Here is a 16,654-nt window from a genome sequence, read left to right on the forward strand (position 1 = left end):
CAGGAATACTTTCTTTTGGTATGAATGTTTGCCAAAAAATGAATCTAATGGTTCTATTTCACATTAAAGCTTTTTCTAACAACCATCTGCTTTCATCGTTCAAATCAATTCAAGACCCTCACGTCTAACGCACCCACTTAATCGCGGCAAATTATGATGATAAATCGTACATTGCATTATGCAAAACGTCTATATACCACATCCTAAATTACTCGTTTCAATACTTTGGCACATTATCACTACGATGCTAAATTGTTAATTAAAGGTCAATGCACGTTGTGCGACTCTAGTGAATATGGATAATATATGCATTCTATTTTCGGAATCGAACGATGCTGCTTATATAAAATTTAACAATCTAATAGCTGCATTTAGTACACAATGTAACACTCAATTACACCGCCATCACTTTTAAAACGTCTCGCTACAATAAAGGCTTTCTCTCTTTCTCTCTCTTTCTGCAATGAAGAGGGATAATTACAGCGTTAAACGAAGGTGGTGCAGTTCTGTTTGGGAAGTAGTAGCATTGCATAGGATTAAACAAAACTTTTATTCTTGTTACGAACAAATTTTTTTTAAAATAATCACATCATAATACATATGCGCTGTCGATTTTAAACGTAGAATTAGTGGACAATGAAACAGATATCTTTGAGGAATTTTTTAAAAAAAGTAACGAACTGAAAGACATTATGCAAAGACGTTATGCAAGTATAATGAACAAAAAGAAAGTACAGTTTTTGTCCAAAAATTTCCTCAAAGTTCACCAACTTTCGCGAAACAACAAAAATAAGAGTATGTAACCAGAATCGAATGCGCACAACCACAACACATTGTTTAACTGATCTGATCAATTCGCTTTCATAATTTGATCAAACGACTCCAATCGCGACCTTTCTTGACAGTTGAAAGGTGAGCATTTCTCCTCTCCTATGGAAAAGCGGAAACTATAAAATAACCAATATCCACACATGCTGCTATCTGAGAAAACACAACAGCAATATTTAAAAAAAAAAATCCACACAAAAAAGCATTCTTCATTGCCAACATATTAGTTAAGCAAGGGGAAAAAATATGTTAGACAAACATAACGTTTTTTAAAACCTCGTTGAAATACAGAACAGCCTTTTCGGATTGAAAACAAACTCGCAGTTCCGGTACTGGATAGATAAAACTAAAACATGTACGTTAAATTTGCCTACTAAATATCGTATTACTTATCGCGCGATAAAACGTGAGTAATTTCTTAAGAGTAACGCTGCGCAACAGTTAACGTAACGATGGTGATGATGTTTGTGCTGGAGAGTGTTAGATGAAGTTATGATCATGATGGTGATAATGATAATATTTAAATGCACCTATGAAACGTGTGAATTGTGCATATAGCGTCGGTTGTTTTTAAGTAATTTTAAGACACAGCATCAATTTATAAAAAAATACTATTTCTATGTTAGATATAACTTGAGTTCTTCGAATAACAAAAACCCCGACCCAACAATAGAATCCTTAAAATTCGATATCGTGACATTGGTTTAGATTGTGTTTCTTTTTTTTACATGAAACAAAACATACCCACTAAAATTGCGAAGTAACACTTTTCAAAATAAGCAGAACATACAATAAGCTATCCATTTTTCCGATCGCATTGTAGCGTTGCGGGCGTACGACAAAAATTCCAACCTCACTTTGGCGAGATGTTCGATAGCTTACCTGGATCTTTTAGCACCGTAGCCGGCGTAGAGCACTTTACATAGAGCTCTTCTGCATTGGCCGTTGTCGTGTCGGTACCCTGAGTGGTGCCACTACCCAGTCGCATACCGCCAAAGGCGTCAGAGATCGCGGTTTGCTGTGACTGCTGTTGCTGCTGCTGTTGTTGCGGCACACCACCGGCAACGCAGGCGCAACCTAACGTTACGCAACCGCCGGTGGGAACGCTACTCAGGTACTGCCGTGCTGCTCCGGAGCTGTACAGAACGGGATCGATGTTTTCAAGCGGTGAGAGTTTGCTCACTAAAAAAGAAACATTTTAGACAATCATCAATTTGTAGTGCAACCAAATGCCAGTCAAATAACATATTCTGAGAATAAATCTGTTCTGTTCTGACAAAAAAAAATTAAAACGATCCAACGTAAACAATTAATTTACTTACACTGCACATAACCCGTCTGCTTGGTGCGAGCATTGGTAGCCTTATACCAGGCGACTCGAGGGCCACCCTCACCTTCGGCAACGGTACTAGTCGGCGGTTTGGTCACCGTTGGAATCCACACGTGCACGATGTCATCCTTATCGAAGGCTAGTTCGTCTACCAGCGTCAGTGGTGCATTATTATCCTCCAGCGCAATGTATGCACCAAAGCCTTGCTGCTGCGGCGGTCCTGCTTCCTTCTGCTGCTGTTCCCCCTGCGATTGGGCCTGTGTTTGCGCTTCCTCCATTACTAACGCTTTTCGTAGCGAGTGGCTTTAATGCACCCGAAAGTCAGCGTGTGTCTCTGTGCTCACGATTTCCTTCTGCAACTTCCGTTGCCGCTTCTATGACCGGCGACTACAACGATGGTGATGCGTGCAGCACCAGCACCGTTCGCACCTTTCATGCGCGATGAAGAAACCTCGCGGTAAGCGAAACACGAAACGTCCGGACGGTGGGCTAACAAAAACACAGGAAGTATTGGTGTCTCTTCTTCCTTCTTTCCTTGATTCTTGCTGCTTCTTACAGTCGGAAATGAACCCGTTCGGTTCGAACCGGGAATGGGTTTCTTTTACTGTTGTTCTTTAACTCTGTAGCTTTCTGCGAGGATTCGATCCCCCTTTTAACGTATGGCGTTGTGGATATCTGCATGTGTTTTACGTTACAAACTAATCACACCTGTCTACGACAAGTGCTTGTTGTACTACGGGTTAATATTATGTTGTGTTTATTATATTATGTTTGTTTCTCGCTTACTGCAAACCCCTTGTCTGCGAACGGACGTATCTTTTGTAGGTTTAATTCTGATCCTCTCCAACTGCCGTTACGCCGCAACACTGTTGTTTGATGCTGATACTGGTTGGCGCCCTTGTACGTGGTGTTGTCCGGTGTGAAATATCAGTTTCTTTTGCCAAACTGAAGAGGGTTTTGCTTTTTTTTGTGAAGAGCAACCATCAATTCGTTGTACTTGCAACGGAAACAGACAGACAGACCTGTCTATCGTTGAGTGTGTTTAATTGATTGATTACGCTGCTTTTTAACCCCCGGTTTTTGGCGCATGCAAGGATACGCAAAATACACATATACACACACACACAGCGAGATGCACTGGGAGGCTCGAGCGTCGAGCAAGAAGGTTCGATTAAAATATGAAACTACAAATGTAAATCTGTATATAAATCCAGTTCGCTTATTGGGAAACCCGATATAAGGACGTCGGTGATGCAAAGAGAGTATAGTATATTAGGTAGAAGAAGCGCGTCTGTCGTATCCCTTTCCGAGTGACTGTATTCCAATGTACTTCTGTCGCCCTTTGCTTTGCGTGTCCTTTGCTTCGGCTTCCGATTGATTGACTGTGGTTGATTGTTTCTGCCTTCCGCTGGTTGGCTTGTCTTCTCTTCCAATTTGTACGCGAGTGGTCGTAGTTCTTATAATTTACATTCGGTGTCTCTAGTTTCGCGTTTCTATCATGCGCTCTATTTCCTCGTCTCTCTATTGGTTTTACAGCTGCAGCCCAAATGGAAAATCAGCCATTAGAGGGGGGGAAGAAGGGATGCTGTGTTGTTGCTTGGGTTGGGTTGGTGGTGTTTTTGATGATGCTGACCGTTGGTGGCCAGTAACGCGGGACTTAGGCTGGTGCGCGCGCTTGTGCTTGGGGTTTCGGTTTCCCCTACTGACGAGACTCGTCGGCTTTGTAGTAGCGTTGCGTTTTGCAATGAGATAAGGCACACATAGTTGTTCACGAGGAAAGCTTACACTTTCGCTTCTTGCGATGCATCATCGTCGCTGATGGCCGTTGCCGTGGGATTGGTAGTGGCCGCCTCGTAGTAACTGTTGCAGAGGATGATGGCACTACCAGCGTTACTGCCGCTGCCCTTTGGGTACCGTTTGCCGACGTTGGTGACCAGGTTGCCGTCGTGTAGAAGTTGCACACAACCCAATCGATGCATTTCTAGAAAGAATAGTAACGAAAAAAGACGATATTAGTTCAGATTAAAAAAAAAGCACATTACTAATTTATGATTAATTGCATTTTCCAAAAATAGCTTATCTTTTGCTAACACAGGAAAAAAATCTTAAATATATATTTTGTCTTCCATACGAAATAAGTACAATATTTAGTTACGTTACCACTCGATACAATTTCGTTGTTTGGCTAGCCAACAAAATGATCCACTGTAACTGTAAATATATTTTTTCTCTGCTGAATTCATAGCTTGTTTGTGTCATTATTTAGTTAGCATACGACACAGCAAACAAACAATTGTTATTAAAATTACTAACCAAAAAAAAAATAAAGCCAACCACATATGATTCCCCCCGGTGCTCTTCAAATGGCAAATGTGCGATGGAATAATAGCGTAATTCTCGTGTACAGACCCCGCACGGAATAAAGAAGCTGGAACGACGTTATTTATTCCACACGCGGGTCGCACCGAACTGGAACCGATAAATTATACGCATACAACCGAACAACCGAACAGGCAAATGATGGGTGAGACGATCGGTAAACATTCATCAGACCGATAAAAAAAAAACAAAATAAAAATAAAAAAAAACACCTCCACACAACACACGCTAGTGGCCACACGATTTACCCACGATTGTTTCACGGTTTCTTCCAATCCACCCCCTTCTACATCCTTCCCTCCCTCGGTTCTTACACCATTAATACCTGTGTGATCGCGTACAATGGTTGACCACCGATTGACATTCTAATATGTCCGCTCTTCTCGGTTCACGGAACCTGCGAATGCGCGTAACGTACGTCATCAGCGTCATCGTTCATCTTTACTTTAATTGACAACACAAAACAAAAGCGAAAAGAGCCTTTGCCCGATCTTCCCCCTCCCCCCCCCCCTGTCACCCACGCACATAAAAATGCATACACACACACACACACACGCACACACCTCGTTGCAGAGCGACGACGTGCAATCAAACTCGAGCATCATCATTATCGTACTTATTTCCTGTCCTTCTCTTTCCCGTGTTCTTCTTCATCTTCGATTGCTCTCCCACCACCATATTGTTGTGAAGATGCTTCTTCCATTCATACAATGCAGTGATGTGCAACTACCAGTACATACACACACACACACACACAAACGGAGAAAAAGGGGGCATACACCGGTGGACAACTGCTGCTGCGCCACGATTTATGCACGTAATAATTATTCATTGCACACTTGATCGCATTTTCGGGACGGTAGGGAATGAATACGGACAGAACAGGCCACCAGCGTCAGTAAACAAGCGTCCGTTTTACCAAAGCTGCGATTTACATTATATTAAATTAGCTAGTTTCAATGCGATACTTGAACCATTGCATCGAAAGAGTAACAATTTATGTTTTATTTTTCATCTTTTTTTTACATTTTTTCATCTTTTTTTAACATTTTTTCATCTTTTTTTACATTTTTTAATCTTTTTTTACATTTTTTATCATTTCAATTTGCAACACAATTGTTATTGCATAAAACATAACAATCAATATTTGTTTGAGGTTGTGCACACTTCATCTCTAGGTGTAACAAACCAATGCATGACAGGCAAACATAAACATTGCCTTTTTTTTTAGTTGTTCCTCCTGTTGTTTTTGCTTTTTCTTATTGATTCTCGTTGCTTATCAAAAAATGTAAACGCACTCCACATTAAGTGCTCATGTGTTGTGTTCGAACATGTCAAATTTAATTACAGTGCGGTCCAAAATTAAAAATGCCGTGCAGCTAATTTTGTAATATTATTTAAAATAATTATTTTACAAACATTTTTCAAACTACCTATAAGAAGATAAATAAGTTTAAAAGTTTCTCCATGCCACATTTATTTTTATGTGCTCCATAATTAGAACCCAAAGACGCAATAAGTTTAGAATGTTCATCCGCAGACTTTTTTTCGAGCAAATTATCAAAGATACGACACTTCTTCGCAACATCTGCCAGACCCTCTGGCTAGAAAGTTTCCAACGAAATGGCACGAAATGCCAGCGGCAAACATTGCGCACAGTAGAACCACATTTTCGCCACGCATCTGGCTGCAATCGTTGATACTCCTCGCACACACACACGCTATTTTCTTCCTCCTCATGATCAAAACTGCTCCACCGCACGATCAGTCAACACAACTCCACCAGCCGCCGCGTCCGCGTGCCGGGCGAACCAAAGGGAATGTAAGGGAAAGAATTAGGAATCTAAAGACGCGCAATTCCGGCTCGCACAAACCACCGCAGTGATATATATACATATGGTCGCAATAGCTTGTCATTTTTAAACGACGCAATACGGACACACACTCACTTCCCAAGGGTAGCTCGGAAAACTGCGACTATGTATCCCTTTTTTTTGTTTGGCTGTGCGTGTCTTTTTATGGGAGCTTTAAACGCAAAAACGTTACCTTCCGTTGTGTCCCGGAGGATTATCACTCAATCGGTGCAGCCAGTTGCCGAATATTGTGAAACTAATCGCAACACAAAATCGGTGGAGCCTATGAATTTATAATTAATGCATATTTTTGAGAATACGTAGCACGGTTAGGTAAAGGTCATACCATGAGTCAAACCTACGTTTGGAGGATAGATTAACGTCCAGCAACAACAGGCCTTTTTGTGACAGTTTTTTTTACTCCGTCCGCCAAATTGGTATCATTCATCCTTGTCTCGGTAGTTCCGATTAAATCTGTGCGACAATCCTTCCGAATGGGCATGCGCGTACTGAATCAGAACCGTTCGATTCGCTCCAATCTTTATACTGAGTGTACGAGATCCGCACAATAGAATTATAATCCGAAGTTACTCTGGAATGACTCGGAGTCGGATTACTCCGACTCTGTCGGTTCACATTAGGGATGGGAACTCCGGAGTGGATTCAAGAATCCACTCCGACTCCGACATATAAAAACCGGAGTATACTCCGAAGTTACTACGGAATGTCTCGGAGTCGGATTACTCCGGCTCCGGGAAAATCGAAGATTTACCCATTACTACTTCACATGTGTAGTCAAAAAACTGAATGATCAACACCGCCTCACGGATGACGTGCGGAAGAACTGCCGTACGCGTTCAGTTTCCAACACTGATCGAACTGGACCGCACTCAATCCTTTGAAAGAATCGTTTGTCCCATGTCTACTTAGGAAGGAATGAATTCTCGAATCCAATTGTAGTATTTTCGCTACTTCCGTGCTGCTGTTTTGGCTCTGATCTTTCGCCCCAAGTGATCTTCACTCAAAACCAAGGTCCACCAATCCGCCATTTTGAAAATTTAAAATAAAAAAAAGTTAGTTTGGTTAAATTCCACATAAATAGACATCATTTTTTTCCTCTTTATACAGCCTCTAACGTCGCAAGGTCCTTCGCCTTCATTTGTATCGAGCGGATGTTACTGCTGTTTGTTCGGACGTTCGCATACCATATGGTTCATCATCTCATCATGCCACCTGATAAAACAACGCTTCCAGAATTTCCCACACTCGCCAGACACACGTAGACGTTCTATTTTTCTGCCAAGCACTGTACAACTTTTTTGGTGTCTTCTTCTTCGCCTGTTCATACGTCTATTTCGGTGACACAGGCACACTCCCTTCTAGCTGGGCGTGTTGTACTAAGGCTTCCAATTACATCCTTCACAAATGTGCAAATGTTAGACCTAGTGACGAACTCCCCTCCACCCAACCAGACAGCGATAACGGCTAAAAACAGCAACAACAAAAAAAGACACACTGATAGGAAGAGAGACCGAAGGATTCGTAGTTTGCAAGCGTGTTCCACTTCATATCCGATAGGGAAAGGAATCTAGCGTGTCCAACCGGCGATTGAAGCGATTCCAGGCTCGCTTATCTCTTATCATCATTTTTTTTTAAACAACTTCACCTCAACCATTCACCATCCCAGCCCTGCTGTCTACCATAAGTCTTCGTTTATCATTCAAACCCTTTCCCTTTTTTTCGCTCTTTGCTAACTGAATGGGTACCTTTCTTTATCAGACCGATCGTCGCTTCGATGCAGACTACCGGGAGACTTCCAGCCGGCAAAGGGCTTACCAATTAATTGCAGCCCCCCTTTTCCGGCTCTTCCAATGTTCGCCGAGAGAGGTGTACACCGTAGAGCAAAACGAAACACACATATAAGACAGGGAATTAAATCAAAAAGATTTGTAAAACAGATTGCTCACTTAAGAAGTGCACTATTTTTAAACCTCTTCTCTCTCAAGACACGGCCAACATGCATATCTCCGAAGGAAATCGTTCCAGTATGCAAGAAACAGGAAACGATCTGCTTACCTAAGAAGTGAACGAACTCACTCGAGCACGAGTTGCCTATAATTACAGAACGCATCAAGTGCAGTAAAGAATCAACTCCGGAGGAAGTATTGGAATCGATTTTTGTATCGCCTTTTTTATAGACTCACAACAATCTATACCATCTTTATTGTGGATGGAAATAAATTTATGCACTGATTCTAATCAGAAGTAGAGTGTTCCAAAGAAATTATCCATCCGTGTAGCACACAGTAAGTGTTCGGCAGGCAAGCTGTTTTCGAGCACATTCTTTCGTGGTGTTGATCAAGTGCATAAAAAATGTGTGCAATTTTGGAACACCTGCTGGTTTGTACCTTGGAGAGCATCCATCTTTTTCTATCATTTTCCACAAACCAATTCTAAACTAAGGCGTGTTTTATTGTTGCTTTTAACCATCGTCACTGCTACGTTTAATGGATAGAAAAGCAACAAGAACAAGAACCCAATTATTGTGTGAACGCAATATTTCTCTCATCTGATGGAAGAGCACGAAACACACGTTTTTGAACGCAAGAAACAGAAATAAATCCAAAAAACCATACTAAACCAGGGTATTACGGTTTCAATCTAATGCAGTATTAATCTCGACCACAATATATGGCTTACCTTGACATTTGACACACAAGATAGAGTTCTACAACAAACGGCATCAAACAACACCGTCCATGGGGTGTTGGCAAAAGTTTACATTTATTTAGTAAATAAATAGAATAAATCAAATCTCATTTTGCAAATAAAAATGTTGTAATTTTACAACATATAGTCACCACAAGACACAAAAGAATTTTGCTTCGAAAGTATCGTTGACTCATAGTAGAAAATCCTAGGACGGTCACACCAATATCAGAGGATCACTTCGTTCAGAGGAATATTTTGCGAGTTCCGAAGTAATTGATGAAATTTATGTTTCTTTTATTTAAGTCTCATTTTGCTTCTCTTTTAATATCCTCAATTCTTATGAATTCCAATATTAAATAAATACGTGGAAAATAGTATAATTCTCGAGCCCCCAAACATCACCAATATGTTTGCCCACCTCAAAATGTACCAAATGACTTGTGGAATTTAAATTTGGCACGCTCACAAACTTACGTTTGCACCTAATATTGCGCACCGCTTGCGCACCAACCGGTTGCGATAATCGTCCGACAGAAATTCCGTTTTACAACACGAGACTTTTTGGCCGCCAATGAAATGAAGATTAAAAGTTAAAGCGAATGAACATGAACTCATCGCTCCATTACCTTTCTCCCTTTTACCAATGTGCAGTATAATTGAATGTACTTCATGCGAATAAGAAACGCTCGAAGTCGTCCTTATCAAAAAAACGCTCGAGTACCGCCGTCGAACCTGACGCACCCCAAACAATCTGAGCACCACACACACACACAAACTCTTTTCTTCCTGTGACCGATTACCGTCGTTTGTGCTAATCAGGGCTAAGGTGGTGCAAAAATAAAGCATTTGGAAAAAAGGAAGAAATTGACCAAATGATCAAACGGTGAATTTGCAATAACGTGAGCTAAAATAAAAAACAAATCCTACCGAGATTAGCGCGCATATCAGCGTTCGGAAAAGTAGACCAAACACACACTCACTTACAGCGCTTTTAAAGACATCCGGGTAAAGAGGGGGAGATACTGGATGTGAAGAATAAAATGTGCAAAATGCGTCAATATTTTCATCATCTTACGGTTAGACATTTTGAAAGATTGATTAGTGACGCATTTTATTCGCACAAATGTTAGTGACTTTTTAGCAAGGAATTGAACCGTCTTAGTCCAGTTATTTTATTTCACGTGCAAGGTTTAGATAAGCAACTTAATAAAGCAAAGAACAGGAACCATTCACAGTCAAAAGCACAGCTTACTAAAACCATCCAAACGACGCAATTACAAAGGGTGCCCTTCTAGAATGTTTCCCCTTCGCACGTCCCCATCCCTTAATGATCGCATGAAACAAAAGTTTGAGCAGCACCCGCAAATAGAATAAATACACAAATAATCTTTAAACAAAGCATTCACGCGGGAAGCTCGACCTAATTTTTCCCACCCCGAACCCATTAAACATCGTTCAATGGTAAATCGGAAACATACAACAAGCGTCGGTCACACATTTGCACAATATCATCCCGAGCCTCCCACAGACCCTAAGATGGGGAGGTAATCCACTGCACTCACCTTCCTAATGGCGACAAAAAATGGCAATAATAAAAAAAAAAGTTTTATTACTTCACACTTTTTTTTACCAGTCTCAGAGTTTTGGCATACAAATCATCTGCTCCACACACACACACACCCCGGGGTGGACGCTGTATATAACACCATCGTGACAAAATTAGCAATCAATATTGTACGCTATACGAAGAAGAGAAGGATGGCTGAACATATGGGATTACAAGAAAGAAAAAAAAACACTTGACCAAGATTACGGTTGCCTCGGAATTAATAGATTTTACTTTATTGATTATCGCTATCAAAAAATTGGCTTTTCACACCCATCGCAAATAGAGGTGTGATAATGAAACGGGAAAGCAGACAGCTTGGTCCCTCACTCTCTGGTTCTTCTCCTTCCTCCCAATTCTAAACACCAGTGGTATATGTGATGGAAGGAATGGTCGACGGACGCAACAACGGTACAGGGATAGGGAGATATTGATCAAACGCATTAGGACAATTGTACAGCACTGGATGAACGGATTTAAAAATGGACCTAATAGCCGGCAAATAAGAACACCACGAAATGTCTCATTTGAATGTCCGGTTTAGTCACACCATAACAGACCAGACAGATCACAAACGATCGATTATCGGATACACCCCAAACGGGCCCATAATTCGCACCCTCGCTCTAATCGATATCATGTGCAGGGTTTTCCAATTCTCCCAATCAGCGAACAGCGCCTACCCGCAGGAGTGTGGGAGAAGACGAGCCCCGGTGTTCGGAAGGAACAAGGTCGCGATCGGAATCAGCAACAGCTATCTAAATATAGTTTTATTTATTGTCTCGACGCGATAAAATACAAAACCAAGCAATACACACCAGCCGGTCCCCTCCTTAGGGCCCCAGCACCGGCGATGAGCTGGGAAGAACGCATTAGTTCGTGTTGCCGTCTGTGAGCGTGTGCATTCTTCAAGAATTTAATGAGTTTCCAACAAAGATTCCATTCCCACCTTGGTGTCTCTCCTCATGTGTTTTTCCTTCACTCCCCACCTCCCTCACGTGCCTGGACGAAGGTCCCTCGATCGTGGAGACGAGACGATCGCTAGACGCGCGAACTGTTCAAACACTGTGGAAATTGTGTCGGAACCAACCAAAAAAACACAAAACATACACAATATACAGGACACGACGGTGGCCACACGGACGCCCTCTTACTCACATTCACGGTTCAGGGGTTTTTTGGATTTCATATTTTCATTAGCGAGGAGTTCTTGGGGTTTGGAGGCAATGGTGAGAATTACGATGATATGACCAAGCATATCTAGAAAAAAAGCTGAACAATCAATCTCTTCAACGTTTCGGGACGTGGACTTTTTGGAATAAACTTGAGGAAAGGATTTCTTCAAACTCCACAACTCAGACATTTAGTGGAGTTTTACATAAATTTTATCATTTTTTTATCGATCTTGCAATTTTGTGGACACAAAAAAATCTCGCAAATCTCGTCTGATAATGCGTTCTCCACAGGATCTTTAAAAATAATCTTCAGATTTCCGTTTTTGATTCATTTTGAGACAAGAAAATAAAAGATACAACAAACACAAAGAAAATGAGACACGGGAAACATTCTTTGGAGGGCGGTGGACGGGGGCTTGTGAGAGTTTAAATGTGTCATCATTACACGTTATAAACCGATTCCTTCACGTCTTAGAAAGAAAATCCTTGAAACAAATCGTCTGTTGACCGTTTGAAAATGCCAACACACTTCCAACCCCCCCGCCCTTTCGATCCGGAAGTTAGAGAGATGATGAGCTTCTTTCTTTTTTACTGTTCTCATGCTTTTTTATTACGATTATTAGCCTCACACTTACGCGTTTCACGCTTATTTATTTTTTATTTCTTTTGCTATCTAATTTAATCGCATCGTTCGATGCGATAATGGCCGTCCACCTTTTTAACATCACGCGTTACCTAAGCCATTGCACTGAGAAATCAGTTTTGAAGGTTATTTGACATGAGTTTTAGCTTGTTTCGTTCGTGTTTTTTTTGTCTCCTTTGTGGCATACGCAACCCAACATGGACAACAGTTGCAATACTTGATTCCGACCGGTGGATCTGCCGATTGATAAGGAAATATCAGCAAGATGTGAGATGTCGTCATACATACATATATGTATAAATTAGTCACTTGTTAAAAAGGCACAGAAGAAAGGCAAACCTTACAACACATTCGGCAGTGCTGTTTCGTTGTTGCGGTCATTGACAACATTTGACCCCCCCCCAGGACAAAAAAAGGGGAGTTTGACACACCAATAGCAAAAACCGATGCCGAGCTTGGTCTTCGGATGGAAAGAAAGGGCAGAAACCGGCAAACGGGGCCATTGGCCATACACACCTCTCACGTGCCTCGCATGTCCTCTCCAGTGCGACAAGCAGGGGAAACTTATAGGACGAGATTGAGTCACTTTGGCACGTGGAAACAACGAAATGTTGGCACGAAACAGCTTTCAGAGCAGTGCAGGCTTTTTTGGGGGTGAAAGAGAAAGAGCGTGCGTGCGAACGAAAGGGAAACGAACGGCGGAAAATTGACAGGTGGTGGAAAATCCACCCTCTCTTCCACGACTGGTGGAAACTTCATTTTCAAGGTGAGAAAGATGAGCCGTTACACGTAGAGTGTGATTTTCATCGGGTCTCTGTGCGTGCTCACCTGTGCTTTCGGAATGAACCGTCTCCCTCCCCCACACTGTGGTGGTGTGCACGTGCCTTTCCGTGTGAGCGTATGACCGGAAGCGTCGTGTCAGTGCGGCCGGTTTTTCTTTTTTGCTTCATAATTTCAACACAATTACACCATGACAACATGCGGTTTCCTTCGTCTACAAGCAGGTTGATTTAAATATATATATCAACACTTAGCGTAATCATAGCGAAAGTACAATTATCGTTCTGAACACACAAAGAAACTTTTCTCTGCTGGTGGAAAAACCGAACCAAACGGATCCAAAAAGAGAAAGAGACGAAATTTTTTTAGACACTTTTGCGACGACAGGAAACGATACGCATGCGCCTAACCTTTTCTTGCTCTCTGCTCAAAGCAAATTTTGGGATGAGCATAAAAATATCGAAAAGAAAGGAAAACGAGGAAACAAACTTAACCTCAACTTCACGCAAACAAGACAAACCTTTTTTTTGCGAAAGGAAAGCTGTGCTTCCTGCTCGTCGTGAAAATGGGAGAGAGAATTGCGAGAGCACACACACACACATACAATGTAATTTGACAGTAGCGGAGAAAATTCCGAATGGCGTTGACCCGATTTTACCGGCATTATTCAAATTTTCATGCGATTTTTTTTCTTACTTAACCGATAGGAATATAGAGAACGGCAAATGATTAAAGAAAGGCAACTCGAAAAAACCGACGTATGCCAATTTTAATGTGAAATTTTTCTCGTTTATGGTTATGTTTTATGTTGATATTTCTCCTACTGTCCTGTGTCCTACTTTAAGGTAACATTTTGCACCTCTTCGATCATCCAAAACTACTAAAACATTCATTTGATCAACATTCCAACATGGCGGCTTCGGTTCGTGCCAAATAAAGGAAGATCATGAATGGAGCATAACTGCCGCGAAACGAATTACATTGCCCAACTGTATGGACTTAGTGCACAACACAGAGATGAATGAGCGATGATGACAAACAGCTTCGCAAATACTAAATACAAAACACACATACCGGTGTAAATAATTTTCAATACTTGCTCCCCCCAAAAAAAATAATAAAATAGGAAAAATCGAAAAAAGCAACAGAACAAAGAAACTTCACACAGCAATAAGGGAAAATTTATTAGAAGAAGAAAAAGAAAAGGGAAACGCACCACACACACAGCACAACTAAACGGTAACAGCAGCATACTGCTTCCTCTTTCGCGCTCTCGCTCTCGCACAGGTGTCGGTAACGACCTTGAGCTATATAAACCCGTGCGGATCCATCCCTTTTCCATCTCGCTCTGACAAATGCAACAAGAAAAACTACCCCCTTAGCATGAATGGAGCTGCCTGTGTGTTTTTTTGTGGGGAATGGGGCACCGATGGTATTTGATTGAAAAAGGATGGAGCGATCTCAATGCGCACACACACACACTCACACAAAGTTGACGATGGAAAGTGAAATCGCGTTTCAGAAAAGGATGTGTTTTTTTTTACCCAAGAAAGGAGGATTGAACCGTTCGCCCGGTTTTTGTCTCTCTCTCTCTTTCTGTCCCCTCTTCCTTGATACTAAAAAGGGCTTCTTTCGCCCCCCAAACAAAAAACCGGGCAACAACTGACATCCCTTTTTCTTTCTTTTCGGTGAGGTATTTTTTTTGGACAAGAAGAAGAAATATACTTTCCCCAAAATACAAACCCAACAAACGAACCAGTTCAATCCGGACAAAGAATCACTGACGAATGATTGGGCGGAAAGAGTAAATCTCTGTGTGCGTGTGTGCAGATTTTTATGAGCCGATAACTTTGGCCATCAAAAGAGAGAGAGAAAGAGAGATGGAAAGAGAGAAAGGAGAATCGATCAACAATCGGTTTCTATGCAACATTTATTGTCATCTCGTCCACATACACACACACACACACGTTCCCTGGTCACACTCTTTACCTCGTTTACATCTCGTCCTTGTCAAATTCCTACCAACCCCCCAACCCTTATTTTCCTTTGTCACACACTGTAAAACATTTCACTTTCCATCCTTTTGTTGTAGAATATTACCTTAAACATAATAAACGCCAACTGATTGACAAAAGTGCTCCTTAAACAGCATTAGAAGGAAACAAATCCACAAAGAAACATAACATAAAACGACAAGAAGAACTCGCAAGCGAACACCCCATGTAATAACGCATACGCGCACACACACACACACACACACGCACACACACCCCGTGGAGTCCCCGGCAGCAGCACAAATTATGCAATGTGAGCATGGATGGACCGGTGTTCGAATCTAAGAGTGGGAAACGAAGTGAGAGAGGGAGAGAGAGAGAGGGAACCACACACACACACAGACGCTCGAGAACACGCATCGCACACTAAACGGCACGGCCATACTACCTACAGACGCGAGCCGGCGACCAAATGGCGTTCTAAAAAATGTGTATTAGAATATATATATACACACTAATATACACATACGTGCACCCTTAGCACATGCTGGCAAGTTTTTTTTGTTGTTTCGGTACAGAAACACTTCCGCTTATTCTTTGTAAATGTGTGTCGGTGTGCGATGGAGTTGTGTATCGCATTTAAAAATAATACACAACTTTGCAATATATGCCCAAAAATAAAGCACAATTCTCTTGTTGTTGATTTTTTTATTTGGGTTCGCTAGTAAATTGTTGTCACATTACTACAAATATACAAAGCCTTACAAATAGAGAAAGAAAGACTGAAATACCCCAAAATATGTAAACTTATAATATTGTTGTAAAAATAAATTGCTTTCAACCAAAATTTACGCACACATTTGCACTATCCGAAGAGTCGCGCACATTTGCTCTAAAATAAAAAAATCTTCCTTTCCGCGGCCCTTTTGCGTTCACAAATCCAGCAAAAGAAAAAAAACCGGCTCTCGGTCAACCCAACTAGTCAACCACCAAAACTAAACCGAGCACGCACGTAAGCGTGCCGGCAGACAGCAGGCAGCGAAAAAGTAAAGCGCAACAGAGCAGCAACAGCAGCAGCAGCAGCAGCAGCAATAGGCAGCAGCCGTGGTTCCTTTCTCAAGGACAAATTGCTCCCCACCCCGCACACGCGCTCGGCCCTCTGCCTGTCATACGTCTCACCCGCACGCAACCACACACACACACACCCGCGGTGGCACACCTTTTTCGAAACCAAACTTCTATCGCACGCGCTCTCGCTCACGCTCACGCATTCGCGGCTCATGCCGTGGGGCAGTTGTTTTTTCCCGCACGCAGTCTTCGCTCCTTCGCTTCCATTCAAAAACTGTACATTTCT

General features: G+C 41.8%; 1 protein-coding gene across 2 annotated transcripts in view; it reads right to left on the reverse strand.

The window, feature by feature from the left end:
* LOC125770071 (phosphatidylinositol 3-kinase regulatory subunit alpha) overlaps window positions 1–16,654 on the reverse strand; it is a 35,590-nt gene that overhangs the window by 13,026 nt on the left and 5,910 nt on the right. For both annotated transcript variants that reach the window (XM_049439280.1, XM_049439279.1), the window contains exons 2-3: window positions 2,151–4,139; window positions 1,711–2,010 (exon numbers count right to left, since the gene is read on the reverse strand). In XM_049439280.1, coding sequence (XP_049295237.1) covers window positions 1,711–2,010; window positions 2,151–2,436 — 586 coding nt within the window. In that variant the 5' untranslated portion in view covers window positions 2,437–4,139. The remainder of the gene's footprint in view (window positions 1–1,710; window positions 2,011–2,150; window positions 4,140–16,654) is intronic.

This window comes from Anopheles funestus, chromosome 3RL, assembly GCF_943734845.2.
Source record: "Anopheles funestus chromosome 3RL, idAnoFuneDA-416_04, whole genome shotgun sequence".
NCBI lineage: Eukaryota > Metazoa > Arthropoda > Insecta > Diptera > Culicidae > Anopheles > Anopheles funestus.